The sequence below is a fragment of the Schistocerca gregaria genome, chromosome 2 (genome assembly GCF_023897955.1).
Source record: "Schistocerca gregaria isolate iqSchGreg1 chromosome 2, iqSchGreg1.2, whole genome shotgun sequence".
In the NCBI taxonomy this organism is placed as follows: domain Eukaryota; kingdom Metazoa; phylum Arthropoda; class Insecta; order Orthoptera; family Acrididae; genus Schistocerca; species Schistocerca gregaria.
Window position 1 is genome coordinate 491,353,091 of NC_064921.1, and position 23,129 is coordinate 491,376,219.

The following is a 23,129-nucleotide window of genomic DNA, read 5'->3' on the forward strand; positions in this document are numbered from 1 at the left end:
AGGCAGCATGAATACGCTACTCCATTGTATCCACATGTGAAATGGTCTCTGCATGCACGATACGTTTGAGATGGCCCGATAACCAGAAATCGCACGGGTTGTGATACAGTGAATGAGCTTGTTTGATTTTCTCCTTAAATTCTCGGTCTTTCTGATTCCTTTCTTCCGTGTATTCTCGGTCTTTTTGATCCCGTTGCCGATTAGCTTCTAATATTTCCTCCTAGAATTTAATTAAGAAGTCATTCCGGTCGAATACGATGATTCTAATTCTCCTGCCCTGCTATCATCCATTTCTGTTCCCTCCTCCCTAGTCATTTCTTCCTTCACATCCTCTACATTAGATCTCAACCTCAGGACTTCTATGACATGGTCAAACACTACAAATTACAACCTAGCAGCACTAACAACTACACACAAATACTGTCTAACCTACAATATCAATTCAACATCGCGCGTAACTTGCCGTAGTGGTTCGCCAGCTACAGTAAATTTAATTGAAGCACAATGAGCTATGACTCAAACTTTAAATATCGTCGTATCTATTATTTAGATACGTACTCCGGTTTTTTTGTGTTTTATGTGCCTGTATGTGTGCCTCCCTCGGGCACGACGTCTATCACTTCAGTTTGTTGTAGTACTTCTTTCCTGTCACTCCGGCCGCAGTTTGTCGAAGACAGTGAACGTTTAACACGAGCAAATTAACACGAGTGGTTGTTTCGTTCGTATACAGTCAGTAAATAATTAACAAATTAGCGTGTATGAACTCTATATTGTTAATTTATTACCTTCGAAACCCACGTTGGGCACCATTTGTGACGCCTCCTATTGCTGCCTACTGGCACTTCCACGACCGTCGGAAGTATAACGTCCTTCTTCTACGCCCAGCCAGTATTCTTAAGCTCGTCGGGATACGTGAATGCGAGGTGACACAACACTATCTGTTACTGCAGTCAATATTTGTTGATAATGTCCGATCTTTGCGCTAACTGGGGTTTCACAAAATCTTTTAATGTCTCTTTCGTTGATAAACTTATATTCTAATTATTACTGTCGCCTAGCTACGTTGTTTAGCGGTTGCCACCAGAGATCCTCATTAACAGTTACTAGGCGACCGATTCACATTTCCAGATAAACTGATATCTTCGATTAGCGTAGCACAAGTACACCGAATTAATTCCTTCGGAAGACACAGGTTTCATTTAACAAACCACAATGTTATATTCGTTGAAAGTTATTCCGTTTAATATGAACGTGGAATACACTATTATTATTATTATTATTATTATTATTATTATTATTATTATTATTATTATTATTGTCATTGTCCAGACATAATCCAATACACGGGATCAATTCTCTGGATACTCTGTTCGAAATGGTAGCAGACTGTAGTTTTTCCTTAACTTGGCTTTTATTAACATAATTCCTTCGATATGATTCGCTACTATGAATGGTCACTCTTTAGTTCGATAGTAAACGTCCGAACAGGGTGTATAATCGAGAGTCAAGCTACGGCTCAACTGATGTTCTTAAATTGAAATTAATGATATCGATCTTTTATCGACTGAGATGTTCGCCGTATGTTACCCTTATCTCATTTCTGTCAGTTTCCGTACCTCTGACAATAAATTAAACGAACAGACATTTACTTTTAATTAACCCGTCCTTCAATAAAGTTAGCTATCTCACACAGAGGCGCACGAACCTGAGAGACACGAATACTCAGGACTCAAATGCTAGAAGCTCGGATACTAAAATCTCGAACACAAAGACTCTCAGATTTCGAAGACCCCCAAACGGTAGAGATCCTCTGACGATTAAGACTCCCAGACGCTGAAGTCGTTAACGGTACGAGCTCTGGGTTTATATAGTAGTTGTAAAACAAAAGGAAAGTTCATTAGAAACTCTCTGAATAGAGCCCCTTGCTCCTTTGCGTATAATACTCTGTTCAATTGGCTCTTATTATTCGTTTGTTTGGGGTACGAAGTGTAGACAACCTCCTAGATGGTGTACTCCGGGCAACGCTGTAACATGGTACAGCGGCGAAAAGTCTACACATCCACCGCTGCCGGACGCGACAATGCCTCCCGGCCCACACAGAGGCAAATAGAGCAGAGTCTTAGCATGAAGAAGCTGAACGTATGCCAGTTCAACATAGAAGGCTACACGAGGACCAAGGGAGAAATCCTCGAAAAGATCTGAACGAGAGAACGAGTTAGTGTCGTACTCCTACAAGAGACCCACCTCACAGATGAAACCATCAATCGACTCAAAGTACCAGGATTTACAGCTGTGAGCTACACTGGACACGACAAACATGGCATAGCCACCCTAGTGAAGAATGAACTCCTAAGGAATTTGGACACCAAAGTGGTACCAACAGAGCATGCAATAGGCATAAAACTGGGAGAGATGACACTGTATAATATCTACAAACCTCCTCACAGAAATGGCCCACAGTTATCCTACCCGTGACTAACCACCCAGCATACGCTGGCGATTTTAACTCTCAGCACACCAGATGGGGATACCCGAGATCCACAGCTGAAGGGATTGGACTATGTGCCTGGGTAGACAACCGAGACCTACACCTCCTTTTCGACCCCAAGGATACAGCTACCTTCAAATCAAAGGCGTGGGGCACAACTTCAACACCTGACCTGACCTTCGTCACACTTTGAGCAACAGGTACACCCGTGCGAGGTATAAGAAGGGTCCTCGAGGCGTTCCCCGGAGCCAGCACAATCTAGTAATAGTGGAGATCGGACTATCAATCCCAGTCATAAAAAGCCCCCCAATCCCCCGGTGGAACCTGAGGAAAGCTGACTGGAATAAATATCGATCCTATGTTGAGAAAATGATAAATCGGATACCACCAAAACCTGAGAACTACAAAATATTCGTAAACTTAGTACAAAAAGCGGCCCTAAATGCAATTCCAAGAGGATCGAGAAAGGAATACATCCCCTGCTGGACGAAAGTGTGAAACACTACTGGAGGAATATGAGAAGACTGGGGACGAGGAGACTGCAGACCAACTGATCAACGCCATGAATGAGGAACGCAGGAGTAGATGGAAGGAGGCGATGGAAAATCTAGATTTTACCCACTCCAGCAGGAAGAGCTGGGGCCTGCTGAGGAAATTAGGCGGTGCCACAGCGCCTAACAGGCCGACTCTTGGAACCTGCGCATCTGAGATTGCAGCTGTCCTGAAACAGACCTCCAAAATCCAGCTAAAAACAGCCGAAAGAGAGAAATTTCCCAAGAGCTAAGCAGTTTATTGCTTAATAACCCAACCAACATGGGCATTGTAAAAGAAGTGGAAACAGAAGAGATATCCCAGGCCTTGAAGCTAATGAAGACAGGAAAAGCAGCCGGACCTGACAACATCCTACCAGAATTCTTAAAGGAATTGGGAACTTTAGGAAGAAGGTGGCTGGCCAAACTTTGTACGGAATGCATAAACACGGGGGTTGTGCCTAAGGAATGGAAAGAAGCAAAAGTCATCGCAGTGCTGAAACCCGGAAAGACTGGAGATAATCCTAGGAATTACAGTCCAATATCCCTGCTATGTACCTCCTATAAATTATTCGAGAGAATATTGCTGACTAGCCAACCTCCCAACATACCAGGCGAGTTTCCGAGCAGGTAGAAACTGCTGCGATCAAGTGCTGTCCCTCACAACCTATATTGAGAAAGGCTTCCAGAACAAGATGAAAACTGGCCTGGTCCTCATAGACCTCACATCAGCTTACGACGCAGTATGGATTGAAGGGTTACTGCTGAAGCTAACTCGAATCAAATTGCAAGCAGACTTACAAACTACTCAAGAACATACTAACGAACAGGAAAATCAAGGTCTCACTCCATGGTACGAACAGTAAGAGCATGGTTCTGAATAATGGTCTGCCACAGGGTTCGGCACTAGCACCCGCTCTCTTCAATATAGCTGACTTGCCAGAAACTAAATCACGCAAATTTGCATATGCAGATGACCTGGCCATCGCATATCAGAGTAAAAACTACAACGATCTCGACGAAACACTGAATGCAGACCTTGCCGTCCTGGACACCTATTACTCCAAGTGGCTCTTACTTCCCAACCCCAACAAAACATCCAGCACCATAATGCACCTCAACAACAGAGAGACACACAGAAAATTACAGATCTTTTCGAATGGCCAAAACATAAGACATGAGGATAAGCCTAAATATTTGGGAGTGAAACTAGATCGGACCCTAACGTACAGCTCACACCTCGAAGACACAAAGCAAAAACTAAAATCCCGCAATGCTATCCTTTCGAAACTGGCTGGAACAACATGGGGATGTGGAGCGAGCACTTTGAGAACTTCAGCACTAGGCCTTGTCTACAGTGTAGCTGAATACTGTTCACCAGTCTGGAGGAGAAGTGCACACGTATCTAAAGTGGATGTCCAGATGAGGGAGACAATGCGAACAATCTCGGGAACACTCAGGGCCACCCCCTGTGCATGGCTTCCTGTACTAGCGAACATAGAGCCTCCAGAAATCAGGCGATCACAGCTAGCCCTAAAAACCTACAGGAAAATTATAGACAACCAGGACCTCCCTATCCACCAAGATCTGACACCGACAAACAGGCTTAAATCCTGATTACCTTTTTGGAAAATCGGTGAAGAACTACAAGCCTTTGAGCCGAGAACGGCCTGGAACGAAGTATGGTTGGAAAGTGAATTTAAGAACAAAAATTTAGTACACGATCCGAACAAGAAGACTGATGGCTTCAACCTACCAAGAAGAGTGTGGGCAGCTCTAAACCGGGTCAGAACGAGTGTTGGGAGATGTAAACACCTGATGAACAAGTGGGGCCTGGCAGACAGCGCTGTATGTGAGTGCGGTAAAATACAGACAATGGACCATCTACTCGTGTGCAAAGTGTATGGCTATGGTGGTGTACTCATGGACATACATAGACTCAGTGACTCAGCCATAGAGTGGCTCAAAAACACATCTAATATAGTGTAGTATTATACTGTTTTCCTTTTTAGTATATAGAGATAAGAATATTGTAAATTATGCCTCTGTGATGCCGAACGAGTAAATAATAAATAATTCGTTTGTTTAATTTTCTCTATGTTAAAACTGGAATTCTTGATTTTGTATGAAATTTGGGAATTGTTCATGCCAATTCGAATAAATTTTAGTTTAAAAAAAGACCGGATATATAGAGAGTGGTTATAGGAAGAACGGGAAACGTGTAAGCATTCCTTCGAAAACATGATAAAATTAGAAAATGTAGAGTTTTACGTACATGTCGTGTAAGGTACGCTGGGCTATACTACAAAGTTATTTTATAGCTAAAGTAGTGTTTCCTTTACAAAAACTTTAAACAGTTTGTATCCCTTTCCACTTGGAGTTCTCGTATAAATTCGTTAGACCTACCCCACTGACACCCCATTCACAGTGAAACGGACGAGTGCTGACCGATTTTGCACTTCATGAAGAAAATATAGTATCCAGGGGAGAGGATACTTGGAATATCTTTGGTACACGTATGTCTCTAGCCCTCCCATTACGCCCTGTTACTGCTTATCCTGATCGGTTGACAGCAATCAGAGCGATATTCAGCAACTTACAAACTGTGACTAACTCATCCCTTGACTGAGAACAGCATTCACAGTGGAACTGCTTCGAGGCTGGTGCAACGATATTTCACAGGAGTAAACAAATAACTGTAAATTAAGCTTGCTAAAATGTCGAGTCCTACCAAAGTTGGGATCGTTCCCTTTGTTTCGCAGATGGGTAAACAGTATAGTGGAGGTCATAACCTTAATATTAATTGTGTTTGACCCGTGATTCAAATTCTTTTCTATGTACAAAAATCTGTCACTTCGTTTCTTTATAGAATCTCTATATTTATTTTCTATAATATTTTTGCCTCCCTACTGGGCTCCTGAAATTTCCGCTGTCTCAAGTGATTCTGTCCCTTCTCCATCCCAGTGTGCCTCAGGAATGTTCCTGTATCTTGTTTCAAGAATGTGGTCTACTTATGCCTGTAACAGGAGAGAAGCAAAAGTATGCCCTTCAGGTCTGTTTGTAGGCAGACGGTGCAGGCGAGAGTGAGTTCCTCTAGTCACTAGGGTCAGCGGCCAAAAGGTACAGATAACATTCAGAGGAAAGGTGGAGACCCTATTACAAATCCTGCTTGATCAGAACGACGCTGCTACGGTAGATCAGAACGACGCTGCTACGGTAGATCAGAACGACCCTGCTACGGTAGCAGGTTCGAATCCTGCCTCGGACATGGATGGGTGTGATGTCCTTAGGTTAGTTAGGTTTAAGTGGTTGTAAATCTAGCGAATGATGATCTCAGATGTTAAGTCACATAGTGCTTAGAGTCATTTCAAACATTTGAACGGAAACGACGCTGCTCGAACTATCTCATGCACCATATAGCGCACAAGTAGAGTTCAAGCTCAAAGTTAACATGCTGTCGCTGTGGCCCCAGTTCGACATTGCTCTCTCGTTATCCCTCAATACTACAGCAAGGCAATTCTTTCTGTTTCATTTGCCCACCCGTTTTATAATCTAAATAATATTGATCTAGAGAGCTAATAAAGAACACAAATGACAAATTTTCTTAATATCAAAATCAGGGTCTATTTTACCTGATCTAATCCAATATTGAGCTGCAGCGTTGGTCGCAGAACGTAGGGTACTTTGGAACCGAAACAGAAGGAGCTCTTAGTTTGAACGCGAAAAGCCCAGTTAAATACAATCTAAGACAAAAAGAATAAACGCACCACAAAGTAGCTATGCAAATTGCTCACAAGCTGATGTTCATACACGTATCTGGTAAACTACGGTGGTCGATGGATGAATGTGTGACTGCAGCGCAGTTTCACTGCGCAGCTGGCAAAGATAATAAACACGGGACATGTCGATGCCATGCCATAAAGTCTCGGTAAACATCGTTCCTTGTACTCGGTTGGTCAGTAACTATGCCTCGCAGAAGGTCTGATTTCAGCATTGGTAAACCATGGCCGAACACATCGGCAAGAAGAAAGCAATCGACAGAGAGACGATTGAACATGAAGACCGACATATCGTCACATAGCCACTAGGAGCCCGAGATTCATCATCGTCAAAGATCCGATGTGCAACTGGTGCTTCAGTGACCGCAAGGCCCTTTAATAGGCATATCTCAGAAACGAGGCTGAGCTCATGGCGCACATTGCGCCGAATGACATTGGCCTCTGTACACCGAAAAGCTCGTTTTCAGGGGTGTCGGCCTGGAATATCATTGACTGGAGTAATCTTCAGTGACAACTACCAATTCCAACTGAGCCCCGACGAACAGCGAAGATGTGTCTGGAGACACCCCGGACGACGGTTAGATACCAACCTGCTTGTCTCTCGCCATACGGCCCGATAACCAGCAGTGATGGTATGGGATGCTATTTCTTATCACAGCAGTACCCCTTTGGCTGTCGTCCCTTACAACAGAGCGGAACGTCGACGATACTCTATGCCCCATTTTTTTACCTTCGCGGCCCAACGCCAATGAAACAGAAACTCTTGAAGATTCTAGGGTGATTTTGTTGCTGAGCGTACCTTTCTGGCAAGCAGTAAACAACTGTTTATCACAAGAGATGAGCAGTCTGGTGATGGAGGAGGGCCGCTGGAGTTTTTGCTGACAATGTGAATCACTTAAAGGGCTTGCTTATCACACAGTGGGAGCCAGCAGCAAGACAGATAACGCCTCTGGCTACAGGTGTCATACACATTAGATTAGATTAGGTTTGCAGACCAATCAAGGTTACTTAGGTTGTTCAATTTATATGTGAGATTGAAATAAATTTGTTGTAATGAAAAGCAGTGAAGATACTGAGAGCTATTTAAATACGTGCTTATTACATTGCCTGAAAAAAAAAAAAAAAACAATGACGCGACACGGTCAAAGAGTGTAATTTTTTACATTTGCACACCGTCTGCTGATATGTAAATAATTAGAGCTGCAACTCTTCGTGGCACGAGAGCAGCTGGCACAAGGAGTGTTGTTTGAGTTTAGCGTTGTAGCCAGGCCTGTTAACGCACATAAGGGGCGTGAACAGAGTTATTCGTTGGTTGACAACTGCGAATAACGTGGAGATGCAGCGTGCTCATTGGAGACAAAGTTAACAGCACTTGACAGAGTTTGAAAGGGACATCATTGCAGTGCCGCGATCGAGAAGAATGGACTGCTAATGACTGGCGCAACTGCATTGCGCGGCTCCAAAGCGTTCGGCGATGAATCACGGCTCTGCACTTCCGTGGATGAACATTCGAGGAGGTCCCATTCTTGCGATGCTTTGGAAAAGCACAGCGGTGTTACACCTGGTGTCACGGTGTGGGGAGGCATCGTGTATAACTTCAGGTCGCAGCTGGTATTGATTGAGGAAACTCTGAAGACAAAATAGTATGTCACACTGTCACACGGACATCCCGCGCCCTCAGGTGTTACCTCCCACCCAACAGTACTGTCGCACAATTTTTTAACTCGACAATGCTCGTCCACACATGTTGTAACACGCCCGGGGGTACAAACGGCGGGGGTGGGGGGGGGGGGGGGAGGGGGTTCCAGAACTGGTAGTCGCTTCTAGTTTGGGACCGCGCGCCCTGTCCTCACCACGAACCTGATAATCCCGCGAGGGTCGTATTGTTCTGCTCTACACTGCTGCTGGCTTGCCTAAATTATGTATTTAAATATGCAAGCGGGTTTAGGGGAGCCAATCAACGTTAGGCACAACACTGTCCTACGTCTGGTATGAACATCTATATTCTGAGTCGTTATGAAAATCGCAGGTTGCACTGTTTACATTTTAAGTCATAACTGCTTATCCCAATTAACATTCTTGATGATTATCTGTCCACAATATCACTTGGACGAGCGTATCCTTAACCGACGCGACTTGGGTGATAGTTAATGATGCGGAAGCCGAATGATCGAACGAAAGTTCTTACGCTCGTCACACATACACAGATTTCTTTCAGTACCCGTCCTCCTTGACACTAGTAAATACAACACTGCTCATAAAGTTAAATTACAGTTCACAGTTCACAACCGTACCAGCGGGCGTGTAACCGTCGCGGCGCGGCTGATTGTTGATGATGCGGAAACGCGATGACCGAACCCACGCTGTCACACTCGCTACAAGACGCGGGCACTTTATTGGACTCTTATGGTAACTTATTGTTACTTATTCACATTAGTTCATTCAGAGAGTCCGAACACGGCGCGGATGATTGCTGTGCGACACGTACCAAGTGGATATACAAATACGTTATCGGCGACACTGCTTATTTTTTGTCATTCTTTACTCTGAATCACTTCCATATTTCATCGCCTTACTGTAATAGCACTTGTAGTAACACTTGAACTTCCGTAATAACAATGCCTCTCACATTCAGAGCTACCCACAACACAAAAGTTCCGTGTACCGTCCTCGACTCTGCAAACGCGCTGCCCGCAAAGATACTCCGCAACTAAGCCAGAGATATGACAACACGCTTACAGTGTCATGTGTCTCTTTGAACTGTCTGTGTGTTGTTGAGGTACTACCATGGCCAGCGAGTTCCCAAAATCTGTCCCCAACAGAACAGGTGTCAGAGCGGCTCGTAGGTCAACATTGTCCTAGTGTCAGTAACCTCCATATCAAGAACAAGTTACAACAGTTGTGGGCCAATTTGCCTCAGGAAAGGATAGAAAGGCTTTATGACACCTTCCCCAGTCGAATCTTTTTTTTACATCCAGGCAAGAGAGAGGTCCAGTGTCATGCTGATTATTACTCTCACACTCCCACATGTTTTGTAAACTTCTCTAGTGTTTGTAATCACATACTCTGTCACATACCCTCATTCCTATGCTCCTGCCACTCTGGTTGTTCACTATTTTGTTAGGTAATGTAAATTGTTTCTACACGTAGATTAGGCTGCTTAATGCATTTTTTCTTATTAGGGACGAGCCGGTTTCAATTCCCCATCGGGCTGCCCCAATCAGGATGCTCCACGGTTTCTCTCAATCATAGCAAATGCATATCAAATAACCATGCTGTCGACTGTGTGCTAAACCAGTAAATCACTCCTTGTTCTTTCGATCCTGTACCACTTCCTGTTATTTGGAAATCACTGTTATCTTTCCAATTTTACAGATATCAGAGCCCTCTGAGCGTTTCAAAGTCCATTTTGTTAGCTTTATCTTGAATTCTTAAATAGAATTTGATAACTTCTTTGTCAACAAGTCTGCACAATATGGAGTATAAAACGGAGCGTTGCATCAGATATCCGCAGGTGCGGGTGGAAAACGACAATGAACGTGTTAGCAATATTGCTTTTTGCCGTGGCCGCTGCCGTTCAGGTAAAATGTGTTGCAGTCACTTAAGCACATATACTACAAGTGCAGCAAAGAGGCTGAGTCATACAATGGCTATTTTGAACGTTGTGTAAACTATTCTAAGGTTACCATCAATGCATTTACTACGTTTAACCAACGTTATCCCCGAACTTGCGTCAGAGCTTATGTAGACTGGTTGAAACAGTTACACAAAAGAATATTACACTTTTAAGGGATGTCTGTGTGCATCGTAGAGCGAAACTATAGTCGAAAAGCCAGTTGTGTACTGATTTGCTGTGCTGAAATACGTCGAAATGACTATGGTTGAGGTTGTACCTGTTATATTTTTCATAATAGAATTTGATTTATCCTCCCAAGTTATTTAGAAACTATCCTAATGGGTAACCTCATCAATGTAACTTCGAAATAAGATTTGTGGAATTTCAAGCGAATTACACTGAGGTTCATTGGTTAGTATAGTATAAATCTTACTTATATAATAATTGTAACAGTAAGAATCTGTCAAGAATATGCAAAATACGCAGTTCCATAAAAACACAAAGTTCACAGATACGCAGTGCAGCAAATGGTACCAAGTCCTCACAGGGCAGTGTGCTTGCTAGGCAACCTCTATGACTATACAATGTCGCTAGTTTAAGCAGGAACTACAAATTCTGACCCATATATTACAAATTCAATTAAAGAAAAGAAAGTATAGCTTACCTTACGAAAGTATTGTCCTTTCTCTAGTTTGGTAACATATAATGCAATTTTCTTATCTTTTTCTCCAACTTCCTGAAGTAAGACGCATTCTAAATATTAAAATACCACATCATATGAAGAGAGCAGACTTTGTTTTTTATCTAGGATAAACTGCATCAACAATGTGTGAAAACTACAGCGACAAAGCAATATGTAATTATCACCATTCAACGAGTTTTTGTGAACTTGGCACAATTTTTAACATGTTCAATAATTTCCGAAACTTTTATTATTATTTTTTAATTTTTTAAACTCCTCCACTAAATTTCACTATTTCTAAGCAGCAAATTGTGTGAATACACTATGCATTCTATGATAAATAATTTTTTTTATAATGTAGTGATGCAGGTAGCTGAAGAACTCTAGTAGCACATCAGTTCTAAGAGAACTGAGTAAAAGCTCACAGACTAACAACATTTGTACTGTAAACCATTTCATATGTTGTCGTAATTTTCAGAACACAATATCTGATTAACGAACGCTTTGTTTCTGTTAAATGTTTTTAAGCATATGTCCTAACTGATCATATTACATCCTTCACGCATGCAAAATTGCAGATATTTTCACTGGCTAGCTCAAATGAGCACACTACAATCCCCTCTCCCTTATTTTACTATCGTATAATTCTGTTTAATGCCATTTCATGACCGCCATCAATGAAGAACCTGAAGAAAATGTTCTGAGCATTGCATTCCCTTTGCTACATTGGATATCCACAATCACTGCCACTTACCTCTTGTTAATACGATGTGTACAGTAGATCTGCTGTTATTACTTCATGACAGTGTCATTACAGCTATTAATTAGGTTCCCTCATGTTTATGTTGAGCTTCGCCCTTTGAAGATTTATCTGGTCATACAGTGGACAGAACCAACCACATCAATTTTAGTGATTTTGTGTGGGCAATTTAGTGATTACAATTTTAACTTCAAAAATTTTGGTTGTATATGAAGATATACGTTGGTAACTCACAACAAATCCTCCTCGATTCCAGTTCAGTATTAATAAATGAATTAACTTGTTGTCTTAGTTGATTATTTGAAAACTGGCTGTTTCCTGTGCCTGTGCTTGCATACCAGTAGTTTTGTTAGAATGAGTGATGGTGAGTAGGCTATTGTACACGCAATAACGTCGGCTGCCTTCACGTGTCTGCTTGTTTGGGTAAGTTTAGCTCAGGATGTGTGCTATACAAGCCGCACACCCTCTCCCTTCCTCCGTCACATCCCCTACTCCAGTTCACAGGGATGCACGCACACAACGTCGTTGCTGAGTGGTGCAAACGTGTTCCATCTGTTATTTCATGCTTTTGCTTGCCGACTTTAATTTTTTAAAATAGCTTATGTTCTTCCTCAGGATTAAAGCTGTCTCCATATCACATTTGATCGAAATTAGATCACTAGTTTCGTAGTGAAAACGTAACTGAGATACTTCCATACATATTAATGTGTAGTATGGAAGTATGGATTAAAGGCGTTAAGGATTGTATAAGCATTGTAAACGGTATGTCTAATCATAATTAGTAGAACATATCAACGAATAAAAGCATTTTCACAAGTATGATAAAGATCAAAAGTCAAAAAATAAACAGCTTTCTCAAAGAGAAAATATTATCTCCTCATTCACTTAATATTCTTCAAATCAATAAATTTCTTAAATTACACGCTTTTTTATGGTAGCCTACGTTCTTCCATGGCGTTCAAGCTAGCTCCATACCAAATATCATCAACATCGGTTAAGCAGTTTATTCGTGGAAAAATAACAAAGTACTTCTCGCATTTACAGAACTTTAAATAACGATATTTATTTCTTGATCCGATCTGATGTAAAATGTTGCTCAAGCTACCTGTGAAAAAAAAAAAAGGTTCAAATGGCTCTGAGCACTATGGGACTTAACATCTAAGGTCATCAGTCCCCTAGAACTTAGAACTACTTAAACCTAACTAACCAAAGGCCATCACACAACACCCAGTCATCACGAGCCAGAGAAAATCCATGCCCAAAGCAGGACTCGAACCTGCGACCGTAGCGGTCTCGCGGTCCCAGACTGAAGCGCCTTGAACTGCGCGGCCACTCCGGCCGGCACCTGTGAAAACCCCACTAAAAGTCGTCGGTCAAATAGACAGACAGCCGCGACTGTTTTACATCATCATTATTAGTATAGATACAGATCTAAAACAGGACGTATTTTCGCCGTATAATGTTGATGAACACGATATCAACAAAAATGTATAACATTGCTTTGTTCTCAGGCGCTGCCCCAGTATGCAACACCACGGCGCAATCTTATATCTATGGTGAAGACTAAGCCACTTGTGTGTAAGTATTTCTACCAGAGAAAAATTATGTTTTACAGCAGTATTTAATTCACTCTTCCTTAAGCCTCCAAACCGTGACATCTTATAACTGGTCGCTTAATTATTGGCGACCTTTAAATACCCATATCATAAAAAACTAATTTCCTGTGGCAGCAGTCATAGTCGCAAATTGTGTGTCACTGCTTACCACACCACATTCTATCACTACTTAGCTCCAGCACATATTTCTGTTCTGAAATCATACGAGTTCGAAATCATATTTGTTAAAACGAAAAGAAATTTTAAAATTAACTGCACATACACTACGAGGTGCATTCAAGTTATAAGGCCTCCGATTTTTTATCTAATTAACTACTCACCTGAAATCGATGAAACTGGCGTTACTTCTCGACGTAATCGCCCTGCAGACGTACACATTTTTCACAACGCTGACGCCATGATTCCATGGCAGCGGCGAAGGCTTCTTTAGGAGTCTGTTTTGACCACTGGAAAATCGATGAGGAAATAACAGCACAGCTGGTGAATGTGCGGCCACAGAGAGTGTCTTTCATTGTTGGAAAAAGCCAAAAGTCACTAGGAGCAAGGTCAGGTGAGTAGGGAGCATGAGGAATCACTTCAAAGTTGTTATCACAAAGAAACTGTTGCGTAACGTTAGCTCGATGTCCGGGTACATTGTATTGGTGAAACAGCACACGCGCAGCCCTTCCCGGACGTTTCTGTTGCAGTGCAGGAAGGAATCTGTTCTTCAAAACATTTTCGTAGGATGAACCTGTTACCGTAGTGCCCTTTGGAACGCAATGGGTAAGGATTACGTCCTCGCAATGGACACCATTGTTTTTTCAGCACTGGCGGTTACCCGAAATTTTTTTGGTGGCGGTGAATCTGTGTGCTTCCATTGAGCTGACTGGCACTTTCTTTCTGGACTGAAAAATGTCATCCATGTCTCATCCATTGTCACAACCGACGAAAAGAAAGTCCTGTTCATGCTGTCGTTGCACGTCAACATTGCTTGGCAACATGCCACACGGGCAGCCATGTGGTCGTCCGTCAGCATTCGAGGCGCCCACCTGGATGACACTTTTCGCATTTTCAGGTCGTCATGCAGGATTGTGTGCACAGAACCCACAGAAATGCCAACTCTGGAGGCGATCTGTTCAACGTCATTCGGCGATCCCCCAAAACAATTCTCTCCACTTTCTCGATCATGTCGTCAGACCGGCTTGTGCGAGCCCGAGGTTGCTTTGGTTGTTGTCACACGATGTTCTGACTTCATTAAACTGTCGCACCCACGAACGCATTTTCGACACATCCATAACTCCATCACCACATGTCGCCTTCAACTGTTGATGAATTTCAATTGGTTTCACACCACGCAAATTCAGAAAACGAATGATTGCGCGCTGTTAAAGTAAGGAAAACGTCGCCATTTTAGGTATTTAAAACAGTTCTGATTCTCCATCTGCCGTACGGTGCTGCCATCTCTTGGACGTATTGACAATGAACGCGGCCTCATTTTAAAACAATGCGCATATTTCTATCTCTTTCCAGTCAGGGGAAAAAAAATCGGAAGCCTTAGAACTTGAATGCACCTCGTATTTCAGTACATTAAAACTCCCTTAAGTATTTTCTGTCTGGACATTCCAGCAAACGTTCTTTGCATTTGACATATTCGTGACCAAGGTCTCATACAAAGTACTCATGAAATAGCTGTAGAATATTCGTTCGGTGCTACCTGTCTGCCTACATCGTCGATCAGTTATTATTTCCGCCAAGTCCTTTGAGCGGGGAAACATAGTGTGTCAAGCCTCTGTGCCACACGTTTAGTATCTTGGTGCTACAGTACTATAAGCAAAAGTCATATGCTATGATCACAGGTCCTTGATGGAATCCTAAGGTACCCTACTGGCCATTAAAATTGCTACACCACAAAGATGACGTGCTACAGATACGAAATTTAACCGACAGGAAGAAGATGCTGTGATATGGAAATGATTTGCTTTTCAGAGCATTCACACAAGGTTGGCGGGTGTGGTGACACCTACAACGTGCTGACATGAGGAAAGATTCCAACCGATTTCTCATATACAAACAGCAGTTGACCGGCGTTGCCTGGTGAAACGTTGTTGTGATGCCTCGTGTAAGGAAAAGAAATGCGTACCATCATGTTTCCGACTTTGATAAAGGTCGGATTGTAGCCTATCACGATTTCGGTTTATCATATCGCGACATTGCGGCTCGCGTTGGTGGAAATCCAGTGACTGTTAGCAGAATACGGAATCGGTGGGTTCAGGAGGGTAATACGAACGTCGTGCTGGAACCGAACGGACTCTTATCACTAGCAGTCGAGATGACAGTCACTAGCAGCCACGTTTCGATCCCTGAGTCAACAGATGGGGACGTTTGCAAGACAACAACCATCTGCACGAACAGTTCGGAGACGTTTGCAGCAGCATGGACTATCAGCTCGGAGACCATGGCTGCGGTTACCATTGACGTTGCATCACAGACAGGAGCGCCTGCCTGCGATGGTGTACTCATAGACTAACCTGGGTGCACGAATGGCAAAACGTCATTTTTTCGGATGAATCCAGGTTCTGTTTACAGCATCATGATGGTCGCATCAGTGTTTGGCGACATCCCGGTGAACGCACATTGCAAGCGTGTATTCGTCATCGTCATACTGGCGTATCACCCGGAGTGATGGTATGGGTGCCAATGGTTACACGTCTCAGTCACCTCTTGTTCGCATTGACGGCACTTTGAACAATGGACGTTACATTTCAGATGTGTTACGACCCGTGGCTCTACCCTTCATTCGATCCCTGCGAAACCCTACATTTCAACAGGATAATGCACGACCGTATGTTGCATTTGCTGTACGGGCCTTTCTGGATACAGAAAATGTTCGACTGCTGCTCTGGCCAGCACAATCTCCAGATCTCTCACCAACTGAAAACGTCTGGTCAATGGTGGCCGAGCAACTGGGTCGTCACAATACGCCAGTCACTATTCTTGATGAACTGTCGTATTGTGTTGAAGCTGCATGGTGTGGTAGATTCTTTTATGTTTTGTCTATTTTTTGTTTGTATGTTGTTGATGTATTATGCTCGCAGTAAAAGGTCGTAACAACGTGATAAAATTGTCTCTGATAGTGCTGTTAAAAGAATTACTGTTTGTTGCGCGTACGAAGAGTCTTGGGAGAGACAGCTGGATATTTTTAGCAACTATTCATACATGAGATGGCAGGTTCGAGTGATGTTGTCCACGTCTCTTCCCGTACACGTCGCATTCAATCTGAAACAATTCTGCTATTTCAATACTTCCAAAAATACTAATAAAGGTCGTGACGCTCACCTTTGTTCTCATGAAATAATAACGGTTTATTGTGTCTTGTACAATTCTCCATATAACATCAAAAGAAGCGAACAGAAAGTCTAGTTACCCTTGGTTACGAGTAAACCACAGAGAGTAATATTCCGAGTCAACGATATAATTATCATAGAGGCTCTCAGATAACGTCTTTGCCACTTAGCTTTCTCACAGTCGACTCAGTACATACATATTTATTACACCTCAATGGGCAGCCTTTCCAGCTCTGTTTGATTCAAGGTACAGATGTATCAAGGCCGTAGGTGGTTGCTCTGGGTACTAACTTTTCAGGATCTATGCACACAAATTGCGCAAAAATGTAATCACATGTCAGTTCTAGTATAATATATTTATCCAATGTTAACTCGTTTATCATCTGCATTTCTTTTTGGTGTAGCAATTTTAATGGCCAGTAGTGTACATTAGTGAACACAATGTGGAGCAGGGATTTTCTGCGGCACAAGTAAGAAGCAACTGACCAAAATCTAACAAGCTCTGGACGACGCTAACAACATAATAATATAGGAGGTAAGGGGGACTCGATAGGGGGTACTATTGTTTTACAACGTACTTGACGCTGGGGTATGACGTGGTAAGGGAGTTCGGTCATTGAGAACGAAAAAAACCATCTCCTTCAGGAACTAGACCATCTGATGCCTGCAAGAACATTGATTTGTTCTCCACTATCAAGCGAGAACTCTGTACTCATTTGGATGTTAGGCTATATGTTTCTATCGCTTACCGATTAATACAAGTGGCATCTTCGGCAACTCGGAATGCGCCCTTCTTGCATAACATATAGCCATGTATGAAGGTAAATGGGTGGATGTAGTGCTTCTTGACTTCAGAAATGCTTCTTCCTCATTGCTACACAAACTGCTACTAAAGAACTTGCGATTGCATAGGATATAAGGTGAAATTGGTTCCCGTTTGAGAACCTGTTAGTAGGGAAGGCACAGCAAGTTACCTTAGCAGGACAGTCATCGATAGACATAGGACTTCAAGCATGCCGCAGGGAAGTGCGTGGAAATCGTTACTGTGAATATTGTTATATTAATGACCTGCCAGTCAAATTTAATAGTTATCTCAGATATCTGTAGATGATTTACTTACCTTTAATGAAGAACAGTATGGAAAATGCTACACAAACATCATGTCAGATATTAATAAGACTTCAGAGTTCTGCAAATATCTTGATCTTAAATGTTCAGAACGTTTAAGTTAGGGAACGTCACAAAATGGGAACAAGTAGTTTATGAATACAGGGTTCGGCAAAAAAAACATGCTGTTTTTGCAGAGGCCACTGTGTGAGTCGTCGTGGCGTTACACATGTCGAGGAGGTATCGATCAATAGCGCCGTACGTGCCGTTATCAGCAGGCGCCTTCTCTCTTCGTGAGGAGAAATCGCCTGTGCCCCCCCTTCCCCTCCCCCGTCACCCGATTTATAACCTTCAGATTTTTTTTTCTAAGCGGGTAGTTGAAGGCTCAAGTGTACAAACAATTACCCACAACCGAATCATTGTATAGGCTCTGTTGTAAATAAAATAGATGTCAGACTTCGGTTCATTGATAGAATATAGGGAAACTGTAGTTAGCCTACTAAGTGTATTCCTTACAGAAAACTCGTCGTGCAACCCATCCTGCAATTTCACTCATGTGTGTCGCACCAATATCACATAAGATTGAGAAGGACTATCTGCCACCCGGAATGCACTGTGGATCGTATTTCCTCAAAGCAGCAGCAAGTTGTATACAACAGGAACTAAACATACGCCTCAAGACTTTTAAGGCACTTTAAGTACTTTCAATAACTGGTGAAATTAAATGTCATATAAGAAAGAAGAACACCCAAAACTCGTACAGACTGGTCCTTCATTTGTTGATCGTCTACACCAGTCTCGCAACAGATGACTTACTGGCAATTTTTGATCTTTACCACTAGGACAGCTAGTCGATATTATCAAAACCTCTGAGATTTAACATCTTACTTTTCTTTCGTTTGCATTGGCTCCAGATGCTCTACAGTACGAACCAGTCTATGTTTCTAGCGTGGTGACCTCGTCATTAATCCTTATAATGACCCCTACATCGTCAGCATAGTATCTTATAATTTTTTTATTTCCTGATAATGTTAAGCCTTTTAATCTAGCATGGACACGTCGGAGGAAAGGTTCCAGCGAAATGGCGAAGAGCGACATGGACAGAGGATTACCTTGAGGAACACCGCGTGGTATGTACATCAGTCTGGGTTGTTGACAATTCAACGCTATTTCAGCATTTATTCCAGTTGCTATGTTCTTAATCAACTGTATGATCTTGTCGTTGAAACCTATTTTCTTCCATGTCTGTAGAAGATATTCATTATTTATTACATCGAACGCTTTATAAAAATCTACAAAAATAAAGCACACTTTATGTTTGTTACAGAAGTTATTGCAAAGATATCCCAGAATTCTGCTAGATTTTGAAAAAATGGTTCTGCCTTGCGCGCAGTTCTGATGTTGACAAATAAGTTTATCTGCAAGGCATGAAATTCTCTTGTTTACTAGTCTAGCTATTAATTTATAATCAGAATTCAGCAATGAAACTGGACGAAAATTATTCAAATCTTTGTTTCTATTCTTTTTTGTACCAGAATAATTTTACTCTCCTTAAACTCACCCGGAATCATTTTACCCTGAATAACCTCATTTACAATGTCCGTGATTTTCGCATCTACTATTGGCCAGCAACGGATCTAAAGCTCTGCTGACAGACCATCTGGTCCTGGGGATTATTTTGGTGGTGAGGCGGACAGAGTCTCATACACGTCTTCTTCACTGACAACCTCGAGAAAATTTTCGTTGTAATTTTCTGACAGCTGTGGGGCTAGGATGTCAAGGAATTCTTCCAAGGAAGCTTCACTACTTTAGTGTACAGAATATAGCTCGCAATAATAGCGATAAATCTCGTCCATGATACCCTGCTGGGTTCTGAGAATCGTACCGTGTTTTGTTCGAATTTCATCAATAAAAGACCTTCTCCCATTTTCCGTATACTTCACTAAATGATAAAGGGAAGTAGTTTCATCTTCTGACCCCGAATTTGCCTTCGATTTTATTTTTAATCCTTCCATTTAACTTCTTTTGACATTAAGTAACTTGGCGTTGACTTTTTTATGTCTGTTATCCGAAGTGAGGAACCTGCTGAGACTTGATCGTATAAATCTCTCAAAACGGAATAGAAACATTGTATAATCCATTTCATTTCTCTTGCGCTCTGGGCACTGTACTGAATAAGAACCTTCCTCAACTTTGGCTTTGCCATTTTAACCCACCAGTCGATATCAGTGGCATATCTACTGCGAGCACGCAGACATATTACCCATGTTTCTGTAATCAGGTCTTCTAAATCATGATGTACTAACAAGGAAGTGTTCAAATTCCACTGATTCTTGAATCGGCGAACCGGCTGTCTTGTTAGATTTGTGCAAGCTAAGACACTTGAATGGTCTGAAAAGTACGTAGGAATGGTTTCAACTTTTGTCACGGAAATTTCAAATTTTTTTCGAAGTATATAATCTATCAAACCTGCTACGTGATGTTGCCGTGACATAAGTGAACTCAACAATGAAGGGGTATTTGATTTCCCATTTGTTTGTTTGTTGTGGTCTTCAGTCCTGAGACTTGTTTGATGAAGCTCTCCATGCTACTCTATCCTGTGCAAGCTTCTTCATCTCCCAGTACCTACTGCAACCTACATCCTTTTGAATCTGCTTAGTGTAGTCATCTCTTTGTCTCCCTCTACGATTTTTACCCTCCACGCTGCCCCCCAATACTAAATTGGTGATCCCCTGATGCCTCAGAACATGGTTAAGTTGTGCCACAAACGTCTCTTCTCCCCAATCCTATTCAATACTTCCTCATTAGTTATGTGATCTACCCATCTAATCTTCAGCATTCTTCTGTAGCACCACATTTCGAAAGCTTCTATTCTCTTCTTGTCCAAACTATTTATCGTACATGTTTCACTTCCATACATGGCTACACTCCATACAAATACTTTCAGAAATGTCTTCCTGACATTTAAATCTATTCTCGATGTTAACAAATTTCTCTTCTTCAGAAACGCTTTCCTTGCCATTGGCAGTCTACATTTTATATCCTCTCTACTTCGACCATCATCAGTTATTTTGCTTCCCAAATAGCAAAACTCCTTTACCACTTTAAGTGTCTCATTTCCTAATCTAATTCCCTCAGCATCACCCGACTTAATTCGACTACGTTCCATTATCCTCGTTTTGCTTTTGTTGATGTTCATCTTATATCCTCCTTTCAAGATACTATCCATTCCGTTGAACTGCTCTTCCAAGTCCTTTGCTGTCTCTGACAGAATTACGATGTCATCGGCGAACCTCAAAGTTTTTATTTCTTCTCCATAGATTTTAATACCTACTCCAAATTTTTCTTTTGTTTCCTTTAGTGCTTGCTCAATATACAGATTGAATAACATCGGGGAGAGACTACAACCCTGTCTCATTCCCTTCCCAACCATTGCTTCTCTTTCGTGTCCCTCGACTCATAACTACCATCTGGTTTCGGTACAAATTGTAAATAGCCTTTCGCTCCCTGTATTTTACCCCTGCCACCTTCAGAATTTGAAAGAGAGTATTCCAGTTAACATTGTCATTGATTTCCCATATATCCTTTAATTCTAAACCAGTAACTAGTTGTTTTAGTTCACATGAGAAATTAAAATTAGGTAACTGACCTTTTCGATTTAAAACAAAATTAAAATCACCTCCAAGCAATAACTGTCTCGGAGTTTTCCTTAACAAGTGTATCAGGTCATCTTTGAAGAAACATGCCCTGTCAACTTTGTAAGAACTTGCTGATGGGGCGTGCAAGCTGATGATAGTTACATCATAGATATTTAGTTCTCTTCCCCTTCCGGATTCCAGTCGTTCCACCTCACTTACTGTAATCCCTTCCCTCAGCAAAACAGCTGTTCCAACACTTGTTTCGGGAGACACATGTATGGAACTGACAAAACCGGGAATTACTAAATCCGAAATTAGAACTTCTTGTAACAGGGCGATATCAGTAGCGGATTCGTACAAATTTTCCTTAAGGGCCGATAATTTCAGAATAGTGGTGACAGAATAAGATTGTGTGATGTGCTGTCACTATGCAGTTGTTTTGATGAACTAATTTAGTTTCCTGTGGTTCAGCGTGCAGTTAATCCTTAAAAGTTTTCTCGGAAGGCTGAACATGGAATAACACCTTAATCTGTTTATTAGTTACTGCCCCGTTTTTTTTCCACTGCTGATGTTATCTCTTGTACAACCAGACTGATTTCCTGGTAAACTTTCCGATTTTCCCTCCAGTGATTCGTGTAGGACCGTTTCGGACCGAACATTCTTTGAGCTTGGATCGCCCTACCGGATTTTCCCTTCCCTTGGTTACGAGCTACATTCTAATTGCTATCAGCGCGGGCATTATATATCTATGACCAACGGTACTGAATCGCCATACTGCCAAATTTCTAGAACCGGAGTTCTAGAAAACCCATAGCAGCCCATAACTTCCGCATCCTCGTGCATCAGCCATCAGAATGGACCATGGGTGAGCTAGTGTCATCGTTAGCAGCCCCCCTGAGATTAACCAGTGAGACTTAACGGATCCGCCAGCCCACCCCCACAGCCTGCTCTTGGTGAGACACTCACATATTTCTCCAGCCTGTCATTCATTCTGGTGGTTCTGCCCATAGATGCCAAGTTGTTACTACATATCGACGGCTTCTGGTCGTCTTCTGTACAGTAATTAATTATGGAATTAATTAGGGCGTCGATGAATACTCGACGATATCCACTACGCTCACAGTATTCACTTCAGCACTCGCACGTACTTTTGGAGTTTCTCTTTATATGTCTTTACACCGAGGAGACTAAAGTCATGTGATACCTCCTAACATCGTGTCGGGCCGCCTTTCGCCCAGCACAGTGCAGGAACTCGGTGTGGCATGAACTTAACAAGTCGCTGGAAGTCCAGTGTAAAAAATATTGAGCCATACTGCCTCTATAGCCGTTCATACGAGGTGTTGTAGGTGACCAAATCATTAGCGCGAACAACTATGGTGCAGTGACGTGCTGCATTGTCATCCATCGTTATTTGGGAACATGAAGCCCATGAATGGCTGCAAGTGGCCTCCAAGCATTCCAGTCCATGTAAACACAGCCTATACCTCTATGGAACCACCAACATTTCCGGTGTGTGTTGTTGACAACCTGGGTCCCTGGCTTCGTCGAGTCTGCACCATACCCGAACCGTACCATCAGCTCTTACGAACT

The 23,129-nt window shown here is 42.2% G+C and overlaps 2 protein-coding genes across 3 annotated transcripts in view; both read left to right on the forward strand.

Annotated features, from left to right (window-relative positions):
- LOC126327949 (brachyurin-like) overlaps positions 1 to 23,129 on the forward strand; it is a 226,800-nt gene that overhangs the window by 145,409 nt on the left and 58,262 nt on the right. The gene's annotated exons all lie outside the window — the stretch shown is intronic.
- LOC126327897 (brachyurin-like) overlaps positions 1 to 23,129 on the forward strand; it is a 141,911-nt gene that overhangs the window by 60,520 nt on the left and 58,262 nt on the right. The window contains exons 1-2 of one of the 2 annotated variants that reach the window (XM_049995928.1): positions 10,286 to 10,378; positions 13,367 to 13,433. In XM_049995928.1, the coding sequence (XP_049851885.1) occupies positions 10,331 to 10,378; positions 13,367 to 13,433 (115 nt within the window). In that variant the 5' untranslated portion in view covers positions 10,286 to 10,330. Of the gene's footprint in view, positions 1 to 10,285; positions 10,379 to 13,366; positions 13,434 to 23,129 lie in introns of those variants that run through there. The other variant, XM_049995929.1, reaches the window with a different exon arrangement.